Genomic DNA, 18965 nt, shown 5'->3' on the forward strand with positions numbered 1-18965 from the left:
GTCTTCAGCATGACGAGCGGACGCTTTTACCACTTTGCGTCTGTCGCTTGACTGGGTTTCTTAAATCACTGAACATGCCCTGACAAGCTTAAAAAGTTGCTATAAGAATGGTTAGTTATGGTTATGGTGAGTATGCAAACAGTGAAAGTCGGTAAAATAAATCTGTATATGGTGAACTCAAAAACTGTTAATCTTAAGCTTGGCACTAAATACGTCATATCATGACAACATATGATTGTTGACCAATGGAATTAAAATATTTTTTGTCATAAATGTAAGTAAAAATATTTTAAGACATTAAATTGGCTGCATATATGATTTCCAACTGATCCGTCTCGAGTAGTTTTGACAGATGATGGTTGTCCATGTGTCAACTTGCACCATGACAACGATGACGCCGTACCACGTATCGAGAACATTAAGGACTAAGATAGATTGCAATTGGAAGTAAGGCGTCAGTGATCATGGCGTTTTTACATGATGTAATCCATTATTAGCCATTGTTATTGAGGCGGATGACGACATTTTTTCAAAGGGCAACTCCATTCTCCGGTTGAATTTCAGTTCTCTTGTGGATTCTGTTCTATTGTGCTTGTAAAAATTAAGATAATTGGCAAAAACATGTTAAGTTTGCATGTTTTATGGACCAATTGGACATGTATAATTCAACATGCCGCTTTTGTGAAAAGGTCAGTTTGTGAGCTGAGGCGTGTTTGTAAATTGCCATCACATGATACATATTAACCTATATTGCTTGTATGTTTGTTAGATTGTAAGCTGTTTAAAGCATCACTCGGGAAAAGTTCAAGCATATGACAGGAACTTGTACACAATCATCCGGGAGATCCTGTGTTTGACACCATGACCATCGACCCAGGCACACAAGGAGGCCATAAGGTTTCGCATCCACGCGGCTGAGCCTGACTGCCCGGACCATCAGTCCCCAGAACAACAATTAGTTGCTCATATTTTCTAATCATCATATCGCCTGTCATCCACGTGCACAGTTAGTGATTATAGAATTAGACATTCAGGACTTATGGGAGAATATCAAGATGATTATGGTGAGTGATGCTAATGATGAAGTGATAGCAGATATTTACATATAACATAGTATTTAACACAAATTTCACATCATTCAAACTAACCTTATGTTTGTATAATAGGGTAGTTGAATGTTGGACCAACACACGAAGGTCACTGATTGACCTCCTATATGAGCATGCCGTGTAAAATGTCTGTTGAAACTCACTCACCATCACATATTTATGAAATGGTATGGAGATTATTGCTACACGTGGTTTGAAGCACAATTCAAGGAATGACCGTCTAGGTCACACATCTGTCCTTGGTCAGTAGGCTATATAACGTTCAGTACTCCGGGAGTTCCTCCCACATGAAGCTTCTGACGTGACGGGGATACTGTTGAGAGCAGAGTTAAATCTGTTGTATGAGAGACAGCACCAACGGATTATTTAATAATTATTACATTCAAACTAATCACGTGTTTGTTCAGCGAGTCGTTGACCAGACATTGAGTATTGACCGGTCAACTTCAGTTACAGAACACTGGAATAGTATATACGTCGATGAGATAAAGAAGCAACCGGCTCCGCCCAGGACTCAGTCAGCCCCTGGCTTATCAGTCGTCTGATGCAGCAGTGACGGAGTTATACACCCACCTCCCCCAGATGACGACACTACATGGGATTTCGTACGTTTATCGATCTAGGGCTCATGTCTAGTGGAGTTGAAGCAAACAGATGGATGTATTTGTGAATCAGCTGTGAGGAAAGACGGGCGTACAATGCCATTCTGGTAATTCGGGCTCCCGCGTCACAGCGGTAGGTCATTTTAAATATAAGCTATTATGAATTCTGGATTTAACTTAAAGGAAATACAATGTTATCAGTAAGACACGTACTCTGAAATTGTTTAAGATTGTTTAACATATACGTGATTCTTGTTGTCATTACATGTTAATCAACTGAGAATGTATATTATGAACATTTGAATTCTTACATCTAAAACAAACACTGCCAAAACCATTGTATATGTTATACAAAAATTGCCCTGAACCCCGATAAACGTTATCGCCACGAAGCATACAAATCTATATCAAATACAGAACAGATGGACTTACATTTGCATTTATTTCTTATTGCCTAGATTGGGATTTATCCCTCCCTGGTTTTGGAGGGGATTTTACACTAAAGGTCATAAATGGTCTTTCCGTGTGATCAAGAACTTAAATCTATAAAGTTACCTTCATATACCCCATGCCTTCTGTAACACAGGATTTGTCTGTACATGCAACTACAAAGGCCGACACCAGAGAGTTATTTGAAAATATTGCCATCCGTTATCTTGCCATATATCTTGATGAAGACTTTGATCACTTGGATTTTCCAGGAGAATGACATTGTTATTCATAACGTTATTATCATTTTTCGCTTTGAACTATTTAGACACTTCTCCTTTTCAATGTTTTTCATACTACTCTCCTGTCGCATCTGTTTTGGCAGATATGAATGACTAATTATTCACCAGTATTGACTTTTTGAATGAACGTAATGTTTTGCTGGCAAGGGCACAAACGGACTACCAGTATGTCGCTATATTACTGCATTACTGTAGTAGTCCCTTTCCGCAAAGTCGCGATGTCTATCGAAGCCTGTGTTAAATTATGGGGACTTGCAATCGTTTCATAGCTGTGCTTATTAGTGCCTTTATTAGTTTCAACAAAATATTGTACCATCTGCATATACATTTACCTTAATATCTGAAATAATGTTTTAGTCGGTGGCGCTGACACTGTTCTGTGATATATTACATTGATACAAACAACACCTGGGGATATATCGTGTTATTAGTAGCCCCCATTGTTGGTCGATCAATACCACTGAATGATTTAGGCCATTAGGATCTTTCTTTGAATTAACAACGAATTGAAACATACAATTGTCAGGTTCAAGAATATTTTTTCGTGACACAAAGTCAAATATTCGAATGAATTTCATTTCAGAATAGTACTCCTTGTTGATGACATCAGGGTCGGAAGTAGAACCGGGAAACTTCCAATGACATGATCTGATATGAATATGAATCTACATCGGAAAATGCAAATGAAAGTTTAAAAATGGAACGAAATGTAACAATTGAGTCTGGAATAACATCCTGGACCCCTGGCCCACAGGAGGACAACAGCTGGGTAGCAATAGATGCGTTGGCATTTAACATAGAAACGTATTATTTGTGGGCCATCCTTGCCTTGGGGTTTCCAGGAAATTGCTTTACCATCATCACAATTATCAAGATGTCCCCTCAGAGGTCCCTCGCTGTCTACATCGCCCTTCTGGCCATCGTCGACAACCTCGCCATCGTTAACAAGCTTCTGATGTTTGTCCTCACAGACAACGGAGTTCAGATTGGAATATATGGATGCAAGTTTCTTGGATTCTTTGGGAACTTCCTCATCACTTACGGCAACTGGCTTCTTGTTGGACTCTCCGTGGAGAGATTTGCGGCAGTGTGGTTTCCTTTTCAGGTGGGCAAGATCTGGTCCTTCCGGAAATCCTTGACGGTCGTGATGTCGATAACCGTGCCGCTCCTTGGGCTCTTTCTTCATCTCTTCTGGACGATGGATTATCATTATTATGCTTCCACGAAGAGTGTTTTCTGTAACATCAACGGGAAATACATCTATTTCATGGTTCACGTGTGGTTTTGGATTAATGTTCTTGTGTATGCCGTAATCCCGTGTGTGCTGCTTCTCATCTTCAACCTACTCATCATTGCAGGGATTGTGAAATCTACCAAGACGCACAGATACCTGAATAGAAGCGGCTCGAAAAATGGCAGTGCCCAGGCTGATCGACACCGTCAAATCACTATTATGCTCGTAACGTCAGCGATTACCCTTGTGGTTCTTACTACACCGAGATGTGTATTGCTAATAATGTCCCCCTACTTGAACCCTTCTAACAAGTCTATGGAGGGAGCGGTTCTTTATCTCATTGACACAATCGCCTATGTCTTGTGTGACTCAACTCATGCTATCAATTTCTATCTGTATTCCCTGAGTGCCAGAAGGTTCAGATTTCAGTTCCTTGATTTTTGTTGTAAACGTAAAGCTGAAGTTGTAAGTTCCCAGTACATCAGTATGGGCAGTCGTCCGTCAACGCAGTGGCAGACATAGAAATACATTTGAATTATACAAAGTGAGTGAGACATTGCGTGATTGGGCGGTTTGGACTGATGGAGTTTTTGAGTCTGTGAGCCTGACTGATGCACTGACGTAGACATCTTACACAAACTGCGGTGACATTAGCCAAAATAGTGGCATATTTAGTTGCAGGAAGTGCAACAGCCACCAGTGGTTCTGGCACTGATTATGGAAGACACACAATAAACAATCAAAATTTACCATGTCACAAGGAACTGGATGACATTATTGGCAACATTACCAATTCTAGCACAGATAGACCAGAAGAAACATGCAGAAGACAAGGCATGTCTACAGAAGGGAGTGGCTAATGGGAACTCGTGTGGAATTGTTGCTGGTGCTGCAATTTTGATCAAGATGTTCGCCTGAAACAAGTAGGCATGTCTGACGTGGATTTAGCGGGAGGCTTGTGAACTTACATTATGTTTAGACACGATCTACATGTGCTTGTCACTCTGTACGTGAAGCCATCCACAAACCTTTTGTAAATTCTAGCTTTGTTGTATTGATGCAGCTGATATTCCATGAAGAAAATGCACACCTGTGCAAACCAGTGTTGCCGGTAAGACAGGAGCCGCTCATCAGCTCGCGATCACTATTCAATAGTCAGTCACGTACGATTTACTGGATTGTTTGCGTCGTGTTCGGTGACTTCTTTATAAACCGTAAGAATTCAGAAACAGTTTTTATACTCTGTTAATGCTCAAAAGGTGTTGTATGGAGAGAGTTTTCGTGTATTTCGCAGTTATCATGTTGTGTGAGCGTAATAAATAAAACGAAATGTGAAAGTATCCAGGGTTTGTATCCTGTATTGCATCCTGTCAAAATGCACGACGGCAGGCTATCCAGCTTAATTTGTATATATTTCGTGGCGGTGGGGTAGCCTGATGGTTAAAGTGTCTCCCTGTATCTGGGAAGATCAGTGGGTACAATGTGTGAAGGGCATTCCTGGTTTTCCCTGTCGTAATATTTCTGGAATATTGCTGAAAGCGGCATGCAACAACATCTAGTTTAGATGTCACAACTGGGCTGTGGATTTCTTAGTCGGAGGAGTATAGGTGGGTAGTCGGACTAAATAGGTAGGTGAAGGGGGCTATGGCAGAGGTGGTTAGGCACACTCGGTGGGTAGTCGGAGAAGAGGGGATTTCAGCGGCAAAAGAAAACTGGACGGGGACGACAGAAACACGAGAGGCTGAAGAAATGTTTAGTAGGTAATGTTTGCAATGACATGATAGATTTTGTTGAAGGTGTAATATAAGACTAATGTTTGAAGTGAGGTTCAAACTGCATAGTCTTTTGCTTGTTTTGTTCCCAGTAATTTCATCAATGTATAACCTGTTGCCTTCAATAAGTCATTTCGCACTTTGGTCTCAGCAACACTTCGACCTTACGTTGGTATAGGTTGTTGGTTTGTCATACGGCCTTTTCCCATGATATGGCAGTGCAAATATTGAGTTTACTTGTACCGTTTGTAACAATACTGATATCCCCAGAAATTCTATGGTGCATTGCCTTCTAATATTGATGATGCAGTCTAGACGATGAATATTTTATGAGGTCTGTGTAGTAAGAAATCCAATCGGAGAGCAAGTTACCCCAGGAGCCCAAAAACATGACTAAAACATGCAACCAAAATGTTTGACTGGGAATGTCATTAAACAGATTATAAAACCCAAACAGTGTGAAACATTGCACACAATATCTCATGTGGAACGATGACGAAAGTTTATGAAGAAAGTGTGATAAAAGCTAGAATCAAATACTGTCGATATTTCTGGAAATTGATTGAAATAACCGTATCGAATTAGACCACCCCATAGCGTCACACAAGTATTCGAACATTGCTGAATATGTGTTGAATTCGAGGTTGCATTTTATTCTGTCTGCAGAATCTGATGAAATCATATACGTTTTATACAGAAAGGTATACAAGAGAAAATTCAGAGCCAATTATGAAAATGGTGCAGTAACGTTACAGCTCCTGTAAATGCCAACATGTGAACATGACACTCACACGCACACACATAAACAATAGATACATCCATACGGATCTTTAAAATGAGAAACAGTTCGTAGTGTAAAATCGAGCATATCTCCGCATTGTATGTCCTCAACCCGTCGGGCACTTTCGAAAAAGCTTGATAAGTTACAAACTAAATCTATGTTGTGAGACAATGTGATCCTGGTACATTGACATAACGAATGATCATGTACATTATTCTTCTAAAGATTCTATCAATTTTGTTATATTGTTCTGAGTGAGTGAGTGAGTGAGTGAGTTTAGTTTTACGTCGCACTTAGCAATATTCCAGCTATATGGCGACGGTCTGTAAATAATCGAATCTGGACCAGACAATCCAGTGATCAACAACATGAGCATCGATCTGCGCAATTGGGAACTGATGACATGTGTCAACCAAGTCAGCCACCCGATCCCGTTAGTCACCTCTTACGACAAGCATAGTCACCTTTTATGGCAAGCATGGGTTGCTGAAGGCCTATTCTACCCCGAGACCTTCACGGGTCATATGGTTCTGAAATGTACCGACTAAATACTGTACATTTGTGTGAAGTTCCGATCACAACGCTACCACGAAATTTATTCTAGCCGATTGAGGTCATTTTCCAGTATCGATAATGTCATATAATATATTTCGCATGAGGAAAATGCAACTTTATAATGTAACGTGGCGGCGTTTATAAATAAGATAGTTGGTACTCGATTCACTGTTGTAAATGCTTGCACAGGGCCCTTTCTGTTGTTTCTATTTATTATGTTAGGATGGGCTCCATAGACGTACAACACGCAAGTATTTGTAGGCTTACGAAACCATCTTTACATATTGTCTTTCAAGACAAATTGGGAGACTCTTTACGAATTTATCAATTCGTAGTTGATAACGTTTCATTAAATTTATACATGAAGCAAATGTCAACTTCGGGAAAGATGACGAGGAGCAGAGGCTCTTGATGACCTTTCCTGTGTCAAGGAGAAATGTTCATTCAGAAACATAACCCAGTAGTGTCTTTTCACAAGCAATCTGTATCGTTTAATGTACATTCTGCCAACAGAAAAAGCTATCTGAAGTGTTCCGAGCCTTGCACAAGAAAGAATCGCGTCATTATGAAATACAGACATATCCGATGCTGATCTGTAAAGGTCCTCAAAACATTCGCTACATCTGATGAAACGCTTCTCACATTATTTCAAACATTAGCCAAAACGCAACATCTGTCCATTTCCTAAACATCATTGACTCCAGTACAGCATACATTACCTTCCCTTAATAAAAAAGAACATCCAACTGAAAATGACGGTACCTGTTACAGCTTATGAAACATGTTACACTGTATGTATTGTACCGATTGTCAAAGTCAGGACTAATTTGTACGTAAAGCCGACGCCAAAAGCTTGACGATCCTTACTATTAAATCATATACAGAATCGTGAGTACGTACATACCAGAGAGAATATTGAAAAACATGACTATACCATAAGCCCGGGGTATCGCAACAGTTTCAATCAAAAAGAGGGCGGAGGCGTTTGATGTTCTGTCAGACATCAAATGTTGTGGGAGAAATGCTGCCAGTCCGATCTTTTTCCATGACAGTTTCATGTCCCATTTATGGGTTTATGAACGTAATTTGCACGAGGTATTGTTTTGTAAAACAACATATCCTGCATTTTACTAGACTATGTACTTGTCAGATGATTGATGACCATGAGCGATCAGTAACTATTACGTTAAGAAACAGACACCTAATCTCCATTTAAGATGGGCCCTTTGATGAATTGCATAAGGCTTCTTGATATCATACACGTGGAAGTGGTGTATGCTGGTAAGTCCCTCATCAAGATATAATACAGCGAGAATCTCAAGGATACACTGGACACGTATTCAGTATGCCCTCAAGCTGGTGTTTGTACTGGGAGAGACAGGGTGTAGTTATGAAGGACACAAATGATGTTTGGAGCTTAATATGGCTACTCTCTAGTAGCTCCTAACCTAAAGTACATAGGAAAAAAGACATCAGTAGACGGGCTATACCAGCATTAGGCGCCTTTGTTATGTATTCTAATAGGGATATCACTGCCTTCCTCATGTTAGCCTTTCAAAATATTCTGAGATCAGTTGAAATGGGAATTACCGCTGAGTGCAATATTTATCCATCATTCCTGTTATGCGATATTTATGTGCGATTATTTCAGTTTTATAGCGTGAGTCTGTTACAACAACTGAACGGAAATGGTGTTTCTCCTGTTGATGTTTTTCTTTCTTTTCTAGCAAGCTGGCCCAAAAGACGCATAGTAGCAGGAAATAGCATTAAGAGCAGCTCCTAAGAATACAGGATCTTAGAAAATTAGAAAGTAGGATTCTGTTTCATTCATTCCGTATAAAAAACAGCTTTAACTGTATGTGATCTTTTTGTAATTTTTCGTTGAAATATTTCAAAAAGACCTAAATGTAATCCTTGCTTTGGTGTTAACTTGTTAGCTCCATTGGGCGTGTCACTGCATTAGTTTGTTAATCAGACAAACTGGTCCCAGCATGGTATTTTCGATCTGTTCAATAATTATCGTTCCACTGTGAAAAAGTTATATAGAATTGAAACTATTAATATAATTATTATGTTTTACAGATTAAGATTGATATGCAGCAGAGAGGGTTTGGGTGATCCTGGCACAGTCAGGCCGGTAAGGCTCATCATCAGCTCAGGGCCCTCGCCCCCTCTACACGCAGCCCTGACAGCGAATGGGACTTCTCCCAGGAAACACTGCCCAGTCGAACCCACCAGGAACTTTTCGGAGAATATGGAGGCTCCACAACACTGCAGCCTTCTGCCTTACCCAGATTGTCAGAAGGGCTGTGCTCCCGGTGGAGAACCCGGGCACTCTCCTCATCTGCGCCAAGAGATCAGGAGGTACCAAACCAAGGGCACCGAGAACAATTATTATTATTATTATTATTTTGGTACGTACTTGTGAGACCATTTGTCTAAAAAGGTCAAACACATACGTGTTGAAAAGTGAACTAAACACTTTCCAGGTAAGATTTCATGTGGCAGATATTATTCTGTAAGGCTGAGGCTTGAACGCCGCAATCTAAATGGTCACAGGGACACATGGACGGAGTGTATGTTTATGGTTGCAATAGGATGTTCGTTCGTTCTTTGTGTAAGTGTGTGTGAGTATCTATGTTTTTGCCAACCTATGTCTGCATGCGTAATCATATTTAGCTGCTTATAAAAATCCTGTTTTGGCAGTACAGGACAAAAGTAGTTTTCTAAAGGTACCAGTCTATTATGGAAAGACTAGGATATGACAACTCGACCGTTCGGTTCGCTTACCTTTCCAAGGGAGTACTCTGACAAGAACACGAATGGTCATCCATTAGTTAACGGGGTTCTAATATGGCTTGTTAATCACAAAAGGGCCGTTTCTGTAACGGCCAGCAATGACAGCGCACTGTGTTAAGTTGGTAGTTGGCTTCATCAGACATTTGATCCATTACTTCCCTATGGGCAGAAGACAGCTTGCGGATCGTCTTATCACTTGGGTACTGACAGCTGATATCCCCATGTCCACAACAGATATGCGCGAGCAAATATTTTACAGATGATTGCTTTTAACGGGGCAATGTGCGAAAACAGATCAGGTGGTCAATCCACCACAGGGGTGGCATCTTCAGACAAAGCTTTAGACTGTTGTAGATACGAGCTAAGCGTAAGACACTGCAACCAGTAAACGAGCATCTCAAGCATTTTTCTTTTCTTTCAGCTAACTTTGAAGTGTTCATAAAGCAAACGTCGTTCAAGACTGATTGTCCTGAAGATATTAACCTGAGGATATTTTTATATCGTAGTGACACCAAAGTGACTTTACCCATCAGATACACAACAGAGGATTAGTTAGGAATCGGTTGTGATTTGCACCTAAAGTTGTTTCGTGAACATGTACACGTGAGATTCCAACATCCTACCCACATGGGGCATCGGAATCCTACGTTACGAGTTTCGGCACGTGTAACTGGCAGTCTCGCCACCCGTTTTGCGAAAAAGATACATGTCGTCTATAATACCGATCGACATACGCCAAGTCCATATGTGTGGTGACAAACATATTTAGAAAGTGGATGTCCAATAATACTGTAATCAGCATATCGGAAGTGATAATCTGCCTGAATATTTCAGATTTCAGATGCATTATGCTGCCAATGATTAAGGAGTCATTTGCCAGGAACAGTTAAACAGACAGCATTAAAATGCAAGTTTCTGTGATATAATCAAACAAAAACAAACCAACATCGAACCATAATTTCTAATGAGGTATGTGAATATAATCAAGACTTTCTGGCAACTATCACAGTTGCATTGGGTCTGAGAAATCTATCCCCATGGATCTCACCTCATTTATTCTTGGATCTCTTTAATGAAATGATCTAGTCGATGAGGCTGAACGGAAATATACTTCTGGGACAATAATTTATTTCCCTGATAACATCAGTGAGAACTGATTTATGGTTCCTGAGGAGACGTAACGCTGTTGAAGGTTGAGGACACAATATTTGGCTTTCTAATTATTCAGTCCTGTGTGAGAGTAATGCATTATGTCTTCTCGCGACAAGAAGCTTTGGAATCGACGACCCGAGGTTGTATATCTGATCTACGCACCATAATTTAGATATCCTGCCATATGCTTATCCACGTACGTTCACAATGAATTAGACAAATGTTCGTTATGTTGGATTTATCATTGTCAGAATGCAAGCCAAGAGAAGAGGTGGAGGTTGGTGTTGTCGTACAAGAAGTTTAATGATAGTACTCCCTGTTATCCTTTCTGTTGACAGGGATGCAGGAGTGAAACATGTAGTGTGACCAAAGCGCATGACCAACTGATTCCTTGGCTATCGTATACGACATGATGCGGGGCCTCGCAACGCTTTCATTGCATTTATAACCCAACGCACACACCACTTACTTCAGAAAGGTCAGTAGCACAAGAACCTGCGGCAGGGAAATGCCAGAAAGGGATCACAGACCTATCCAAAACACATTACACAATGGTATCATCCTGTAAATAGGTGTTAATGCGTTTGTCACAAGACTGTATTCAGAATAATCAACTTTTCACTTAAGAGCGTATGACCCAGCTATTTCGAAAAGAAAGGTTGACGTTCTTTATAGGTGTTGTTTATATCAATGTGCCGAGGCTGGAAAAGTCGACTGAAGAAGGACTTCAACGTGAAGGACATCAATGCACCAAACAACAAGGGTGTTGAAATCCCTGTCATTGAGTGCTTGATAGGCCATACTTACTGTTTGGCATCTGTTTGTTAATTTGAATGTTCACACCATCGGTTCTGGGAATGTGACTGATGGTCGTAAATAACACTACATGGACCAGATAGTTCATTCCGAAAATGAATCAATCATTACTGGGATACGCATACCTGATCCCTTTTGGCGCCCCTTACGAGATGCATGGGTTTTCATATGGCATCCAACTTTCTGACAGATACACCTACAGTCATTTATAAATGTTTCCATGAACCGTCTCCATTTCAAACAATAATCTCTTCGTGGCGGTGAATATATAGTAATATGTTAAACCGAAACAATACGCCGAAATAATACGATTCATCATGTTTTACAATGTAGAACCTTTAGAGAGTTCAGTATTTTCACCAACTTATGCATCTGACTACCATTACAATGCTCCCAATATAATTTACCGTCTATCTACAGCACATGCAAAATCAGAACGTTACGAAAGGTTAGACAGAGTACATGCACAAGAAAAATATCAACACACTCTCTTAGGACGATGATCGACAAGATATTCGCCGTTAACACCGAAAATGTACCTTGGACAGATCAGAGTGTTACAAGAGATTTTGGATATCAGTTAATATATATTAATATCATTTAAGTGCCGTAACATGAATACGTTGTTGTGCCAGATGAATGGTTTCATGTTACTGGATAAATGAGGATAAAACGCCGGAACTCAACAGCCTAGTGCATGTGGAAGACATACATCTATATTACACCTGCATTTTGCTGGTAGGGAAGTCACTTCCAATGATAGCACCGATACAGTTTTCCTACTACTGGATGAAAGAGGCGAAAATATATCATTCACAGATTAATGTTAATTTAATGTTATCTTATTCCGAATCTGTCATAAGCATGTGCCAATGAATCACGTTCAAATAACAACCACCAGTACGATACAGATCTGTACATCTGCTATGAAAACATATTTTACCAGATATGTAAGGGTAGGCTGCGCAGATTTTTCAGGACATTACAGGTCTAATAAAGTGAAATGTTTCAGCTGAATCAATTTATTACAGTACCTTTATTTCTCTCACACAGACAAAAACCAATATGATTGAAGTCCATGTCGACTAAACAACCATACACAGGCAATATATTACTCCCCGGCTAAGACAAGCACATCCATTGCTCAGTGTAGCTGGTTTCACTTCAAACGCACTTTGAGAAAAAAACAACAACATCGGGGCATTGAGGAAGGATTTTGCAGATTTGGTTTCATATGTCTCACGGCAGTCCTTCAACGTTCAAAGAATAAGCAAGAAAGCAACTCAGGAAAGGGAACATTTCTTCATATCAAATGGATACATGTGTGTTTCTCTAAAAACTGAATTCAGCGTTTATTGAGGTATGAGCATATACACCGTGATTAGCCGTGGAGCGCCTTTGCGGAAACCAGACTATGGCGGAGTTTCGGTCGATTGCTTATAGATGCTGAAACATATTTTGTAACTTGCCTGGTGTTGCAACTGTTCTTGCAGAGAGTAAGGATTTTTCCAAAGTTCACACAAATCATACTTTCATTAGGTCTACACAGTGGTTTATCATAGATATACTGATTTAAGAAAAAATGCTTTTATTAACATGTACGAAAACAATCGCAACGTATAAGGCAACATAGGAAGTTAAAACAATAAAATACAAAACGTTCCATAAAAATGTGTGCTATAGATATGTGCTTCACAATTGCTTCATTAGCCAATGTTATTCCATGGACAAAACTAATTAATTACTTTCTAGTAAAACATTTTCACGCGCTAACTTTGTCCGAACAAAGAAATATTTACTGAACAGACTGTTGCTGACATACTACTTTTTCCCGCGATAGAGCTGTAATATTGTTGAGTGCGGCGTAAAACTAAACTCACTCACTCAATCCCTCACTCACTTCTTCACTAAACCGAAGTCGGGCAGTCAGGCTTGCTGACTTGATTGACACATAGTATGTCACTTGCGTAGGTCGATGTTCATGCATTTGATCACTGAAATGTCTGGTTCAGACTTGATTATTACCGTACGACATGAAAAGTAACTCATTCACTCCTCAATAAACCACTTAGGGCCAATTCCAGTTGGTTAAGATATATGTTTGTACTTACTGCAGCTGTGGAACCTGCAGAATACTAGTAATCTAGATCTAATCCACATAAAACGTATGAATACCAAGCACTAAGTTCCCATTCTCTGACTGCTTGATTACAATCGTAATGAGTGTAAACACTTCAAGTATATCCCCTGACTGAAGTGACATTTCGACTTGGACCTGCTGAGTGTGACATACTTCTCCAACCAATTGATATCTGTTCTTCATTACTTTCAATTACCTGTAGTCTAGGTCCCAACTCTCAGCCTACTTAAAAAGATCACTACTTTTTACCAACCATGTGCATCATTGAGTTGAGACCATAGTTTGGCGATAGTCTTTCTGTTACAATCCCGGAGGGGCAATTTAAATAGCCTCGATATCGACAAATAACAGACAAATATGTCAGGGTAGTATGTCATGATGTCACGTTGGCACTAAAGTCACGTTTTCGCTGATGTGTGCTTCTTCAGAGTACTTCACTCTACGGGTGACACACTGGACAATAGCCAGCACAGACTTTCCTTGTTTACATTAGTGTGTGTCGTAGTAAACACTCCAGAGAATATTTTCCATTCACAAAGACCTGCTGGGATCATGCTCTTTCTTCAGCAGTTGTTAAAAAATTCCGATGACTCATTTTGGTTGATCAAATACTCCTTTCTCAGCAAAGATGCCATAACGTTGATGGCATTACCAAACTTCCAAGCACCAGTAGCAACATCTATCTCCACTCACGTTTCCTATTACGACTTGTACCATGTGTTCTAGTGCATTGCTAACACATCGTGCTCATCTTATCAAGGTCATATTATATTGAGAAGGGTTTGCATTTAAAATAGCCATTTTATACCTGCTTCTCCTCTGATCATATGCAACAGATGCATCCACAGTTTCACTTCAGACACATTTCCAAAGATCTGTAGCATGTGGAGTTCTGATCATGAGTTCCCGCATAACTATACCACGGCGAATATTTTACTATAAGTATCACTTTGCAACATAAAAGCTTGCTGTTCTTTCATTAGCTCTTCGGTTCTGAAGAAGAACATTTGTCTTGTTGAAACTGATCTAGGAACGAGCCACATTCTCATGTACATGGTGAGTGTACGGTTATCTATTGCCGGTAACCACATATTCACCATGAAGTCCAATCATATGATAATGATGTACTTAGAAATGTTAAAGGTTTCCAATCTCTGCTTTGTAAAGGACTTGGCAAACAGGTTATGTCCAATATAGGTCCTCAAAGGCTCTGGTCTGCATATTGTTCTCTCCTGAACTCAAGAACATTGATAGTATAGTAAATACTATCGAATTACGCATTGTGTTCACCTGAACAATTCCAAAGGAGCTGGCTTTCAGAATGCTGACTCACTTTTTCAAAGATCAATTTGATGAGTCAATAAATATGTTTTTGGCAAGAAAAGGCCGTTGCATCTCTTTTGATGCCACAATTGACATCTCGGTATAAACAACACACACGCAACTTCAGGTCACAATGCAGCCGTTCGGGATGACGATCTTCTGGGGAAATATCGACGTTTACATAGTCGTCTCCGTCTCCTCGAAAATCTCATGTAAAGTAATTGTAGCGTTGAAAAGAAAGAGACAGGGTGAATCTGTTCGTTGAAATAGTGATAATGACTTCGATGAAAAGCGGAGCGTGGCAGAGCTGATATACAAGCATGTATGTACCAGTATCCTCAGTCCAGCTCTGTTTCATTGGATGTATTCTATGACCTGCGCACCACGTACCATCATCAGCATCTCTTGCGGCGACTGATATAACTGTATGGTCAGACTTGGAGCTTTCTTTGCTTCATGTCATTGTATCATGACTGCATACTGTGGGGCTTATGGTGAAATGTGGGATCCAGTCTCGAATATCTTACGGACAAGAGTCCGTACATGGAGTATATTCCTTCTAACATAAAGTGAATACTCTTCCCAGTTTCCAAACATATCACAGCCTTGCACACTATAATATGACTTTAGAAAAATGAACATGTAGGAAAGAGAGCTCGTGGCTTCCCCGACGAACCCTGCGCGTGTCTCGAGTTATTTGGAAACATCTGATCTTGCCTGGATAGCATTAAGGGAATAAGGGTGTCACGAGATCTCATGTGTTGTCTCCATTGACGTGTTTTGCGCATTTGTACGTCACCAAATGTGCACATAACTTCAATCCGATTCCATCTCAGATCACAAAGGACTAAAACCTCTCATCTAAGCTGTAGTATAGTCTTCATGGAGACGTGTATCTGTCACTAAAGAACAAATCTCACAACCCGTAATCAGTATCTGGTCTTCCGTATACCTATTCAGATCCCAGTTACATATGCACATACCCGCAACTAAACTGACCCATAAACGAAACACATACAGACGAAAGTTGTTTGGACCATTCTTTACAATCGTTAACCAAAATTCGTTAGGCGCTAGGCAGTCGTCAAAGCACAACGAGCTGAAGATCCAAAAGACACACGTGTATAAAAAAACCACAATGCATTACCTATATTTCTTGTTAATTTCCTTTTCAGCCACAGTACGAAAAACACACCATACTCCCCTATCTCATAGAATGGATTAATCGTAGCTAATCATGGGTTAGCTATATAACTGTAACTTGTGAACAGAACAGAACACACATTTTATTCTAGAAAATCACATACAGTGACACATAGAACATACTCACATATAGTGACACATAGAACATACATCATATTCAGACCCTTTTAAAATATTAGGATGTTTACAGAAATATTGGGAAATTAAAACAAAGCGACGTCTAATGGCATTCAGTGATGCACAGTTAAATATAATGTGGAAGTCATCACTGACAGATGGTATATTCATATGGTGGATTCTCTAACAACTTTCAATGTCATAGCAACGCCTTGTTTCAATGGACAACCAGAGCCTGTAGCAATAAAGTCATTGTAGCAAATAAGGCTCTAAAAAGCAAATGATACAATACGCTGGACACTTAATTGATAACAATGGATAATTAAATTGAACATTTCAGGAATATAAATTGTGCATAACATTATAAAAATGGTTTTCAATTTGCCATTACAACATCGTAGTCCAGTTTAATATAATTCATACATCCATGGATATGCTGACTAGCTCACCGTAAATCATAAACTCTGATGGCAACACGTTTTGACTATAATTAGTATAAATATATTTAGTAACCATTGACTGTTCTTTTCGATCACCATATGGCAAGCCTTCACGCAAGTATCAAAGTCGACCTGGCTGCACCCTAACGAACATTGTCTTCTACGATTGCCTCTTATAAGCATTGTTTTGCAACTGGGCTGTTCTCACTCTCGTTGAAGGTATGTGGAAACACCACCTATATGCCCTCAACCATAAATTAATGTGTCTCACAACTGGGAATTTTCACAAATGAGAGGACACCCCGACATCAGACCAACCCTTTCTCCATTTACGTAAGGAAGATCAATAACGCCGACAGGAAGCTTCTCCGTGCTTGGTGTAATGGGTCACCGAGCTACCTTTATGTCACTGCTGACCTATATAGGGAAATGACTGGTATGAATTATTCAAAATGCTTAAATTGTTATTCTCACGGAAAGTGACCGGACAAGGTTTATAACTGAGGTTTATGACCACAGGGGATGATACTGTCGACACTAAATAAAATGTCCACACTCCATGAAGTACAGTTCAGATGCATGGATTCAGCTTCAGTAATTATTATATTAATTCCCCCTTTAGAACTTCTTCAAAACAGGCTACTGGGTATAGTGGCACTTAACGTCTGGAAACCGTGACGCTAGCTCACTTCCGTATTCTTGTAATATAACGTCTTGGGACTGAAATAATTCACACATCGATGTTCATGAACAGAACTATATACCGAAGTTAATGACCCTCTTTGGACACTGAAAGGCTATCCGGGTTTGGCCATTTCTCTTCTTCCATCCATCCTCAGTTTTATAGGTTTCCTCTGTTCGCGAACAACCGGTGTCATCACTGTTTTATAGTGAGTAATAAACACATGCTCTGTCATCGTATCTCATGGATGATAATCACTGGATTGTAATAACAACAAATAATAACAATAAAGTAAATACATAGATAAAAAAGCAATTTCGTACAGCTGTAATACTGCTGAAACAAATGTGTGGACGTAGGAATGGTTTTGTCGCGTCAGGTTATTGTTCTCTGTCGGTGTGGAACAGCTTACCATTGCATACTTCTACAAACTCCAAATGTGCCTCAGTCGATATCATGGGTGTTTTAAAACTCCAAAACCAAGTGATTAGAATATTAAAATTATATGAAATAATTTCCATTAAAATTGAAAAATACTTTCACTCTGTGTATTTATATTTTGGACATCCAACTCTTTGTTCTGTAACACAAAGTACAGTGATTCCATAGGCGGCACTCATCTTTATATAATTTTGTAACTGTTTTCATACGCTTCCTATCTTGCTGTAGACTTGCAATTGTAAATGAATTGGAGGTGCCCTGTCGTACGATTGTGTGCAGCCCTCACTAACGATTCTTTCATAGAACCATTGATCGAGAATATACTACTGGTCATCACATTACTAATTAGCGTTTGTTCACCTGCATATTCACCTGGCACATCACCGACTTATTTGTTGGAATGTTACTTCCTCTTTAGAAAAAATGGTTTGCTTATTTAAGGTGTCTATTCTGACGTTCACGGCCATATGCGGTAATGATTAAGCGCGCTGAAGGTGGAACCGCGCACGCAAGGAACAATGCGATTGCCTGAAGCATTCGTAATAGGTGTCATAAATGTGACACTCAGTATCATGTGTTCAAGTGTTATCGAGCCGCTTAACTCGTGGAGAGCACAGGGGCTTGTATCGCTTTGAAACGGCGTTCGAAAGACATATAGATGTATTGACCCAACCCTAGTACTATATAAAAGGAAAGGGATGTAACGAGGAAACCACCCCCTCCTCGATCAAAGTTACATGTTACCGCGTAAAATATTTTTAAGGCCCATCGAGGCCAACGGATCGAAAGCCAGATGATTTCCCTACAAAATGAGCTATAAATGGTCACAATCGGATCATTCTTTCAAAAGTTATACGCTACGAATCATCGAAAACAGCTACCTCCGCAATTTCACGCCAAAATCATGGATCACCCAATACGGCGAAAACTCACCTTTTAAATTCGTTTATTAATTCCAGCCACGTTGGCAGCACCAGCGCTGGGCTGGATTCGATCGGCCGCGGTATTCCGAGGGTCGGAAAACTTATTACAGCATCTACGTGTCATTTTTTCGACAGTAAGCAAGCA

General features: G+C 39.9%; 1 protein-coding gene across 1 annotated transcript; it reads left to right on the forward strand.

Annotated features, from left to right (window-relative positions):
* The first annotated feature begins 3301 nt into the window (after positions 1-3301).
* LOC137256421 (sex peptide receptor-related protein 2-like) lies at positions 3302-4198 on the forward strand. The gene has a single exon (XM_067794264.1). It carries the CDS (start codon positions 3317-3319, stop codon positions 4196-4198), a length of 882 nt encoding a protein of 293 aa, XP_067650365.1. The 5' UTR covers positions 3302-3316.
* The last annotated feature ends 14767 nt before the right edge of the window (positions 4199-18965 follow it).

The sequence above is a fragment of the Haliotis asinina genome, chromosome 11 (genome assembly GCF_037392515.1).
Source record: "Haliotis asinina isolate JCU_RB_2024 chromosome 11, JCU_Hal_asi_v2, whole genome shotgun sequence".
Lineage (NCBI taxonomy): Eukaryota > Metazoa > Mollusca > Gastropoda > Lepetellida > Haliotidae > Haliotis > Haliotis asinina.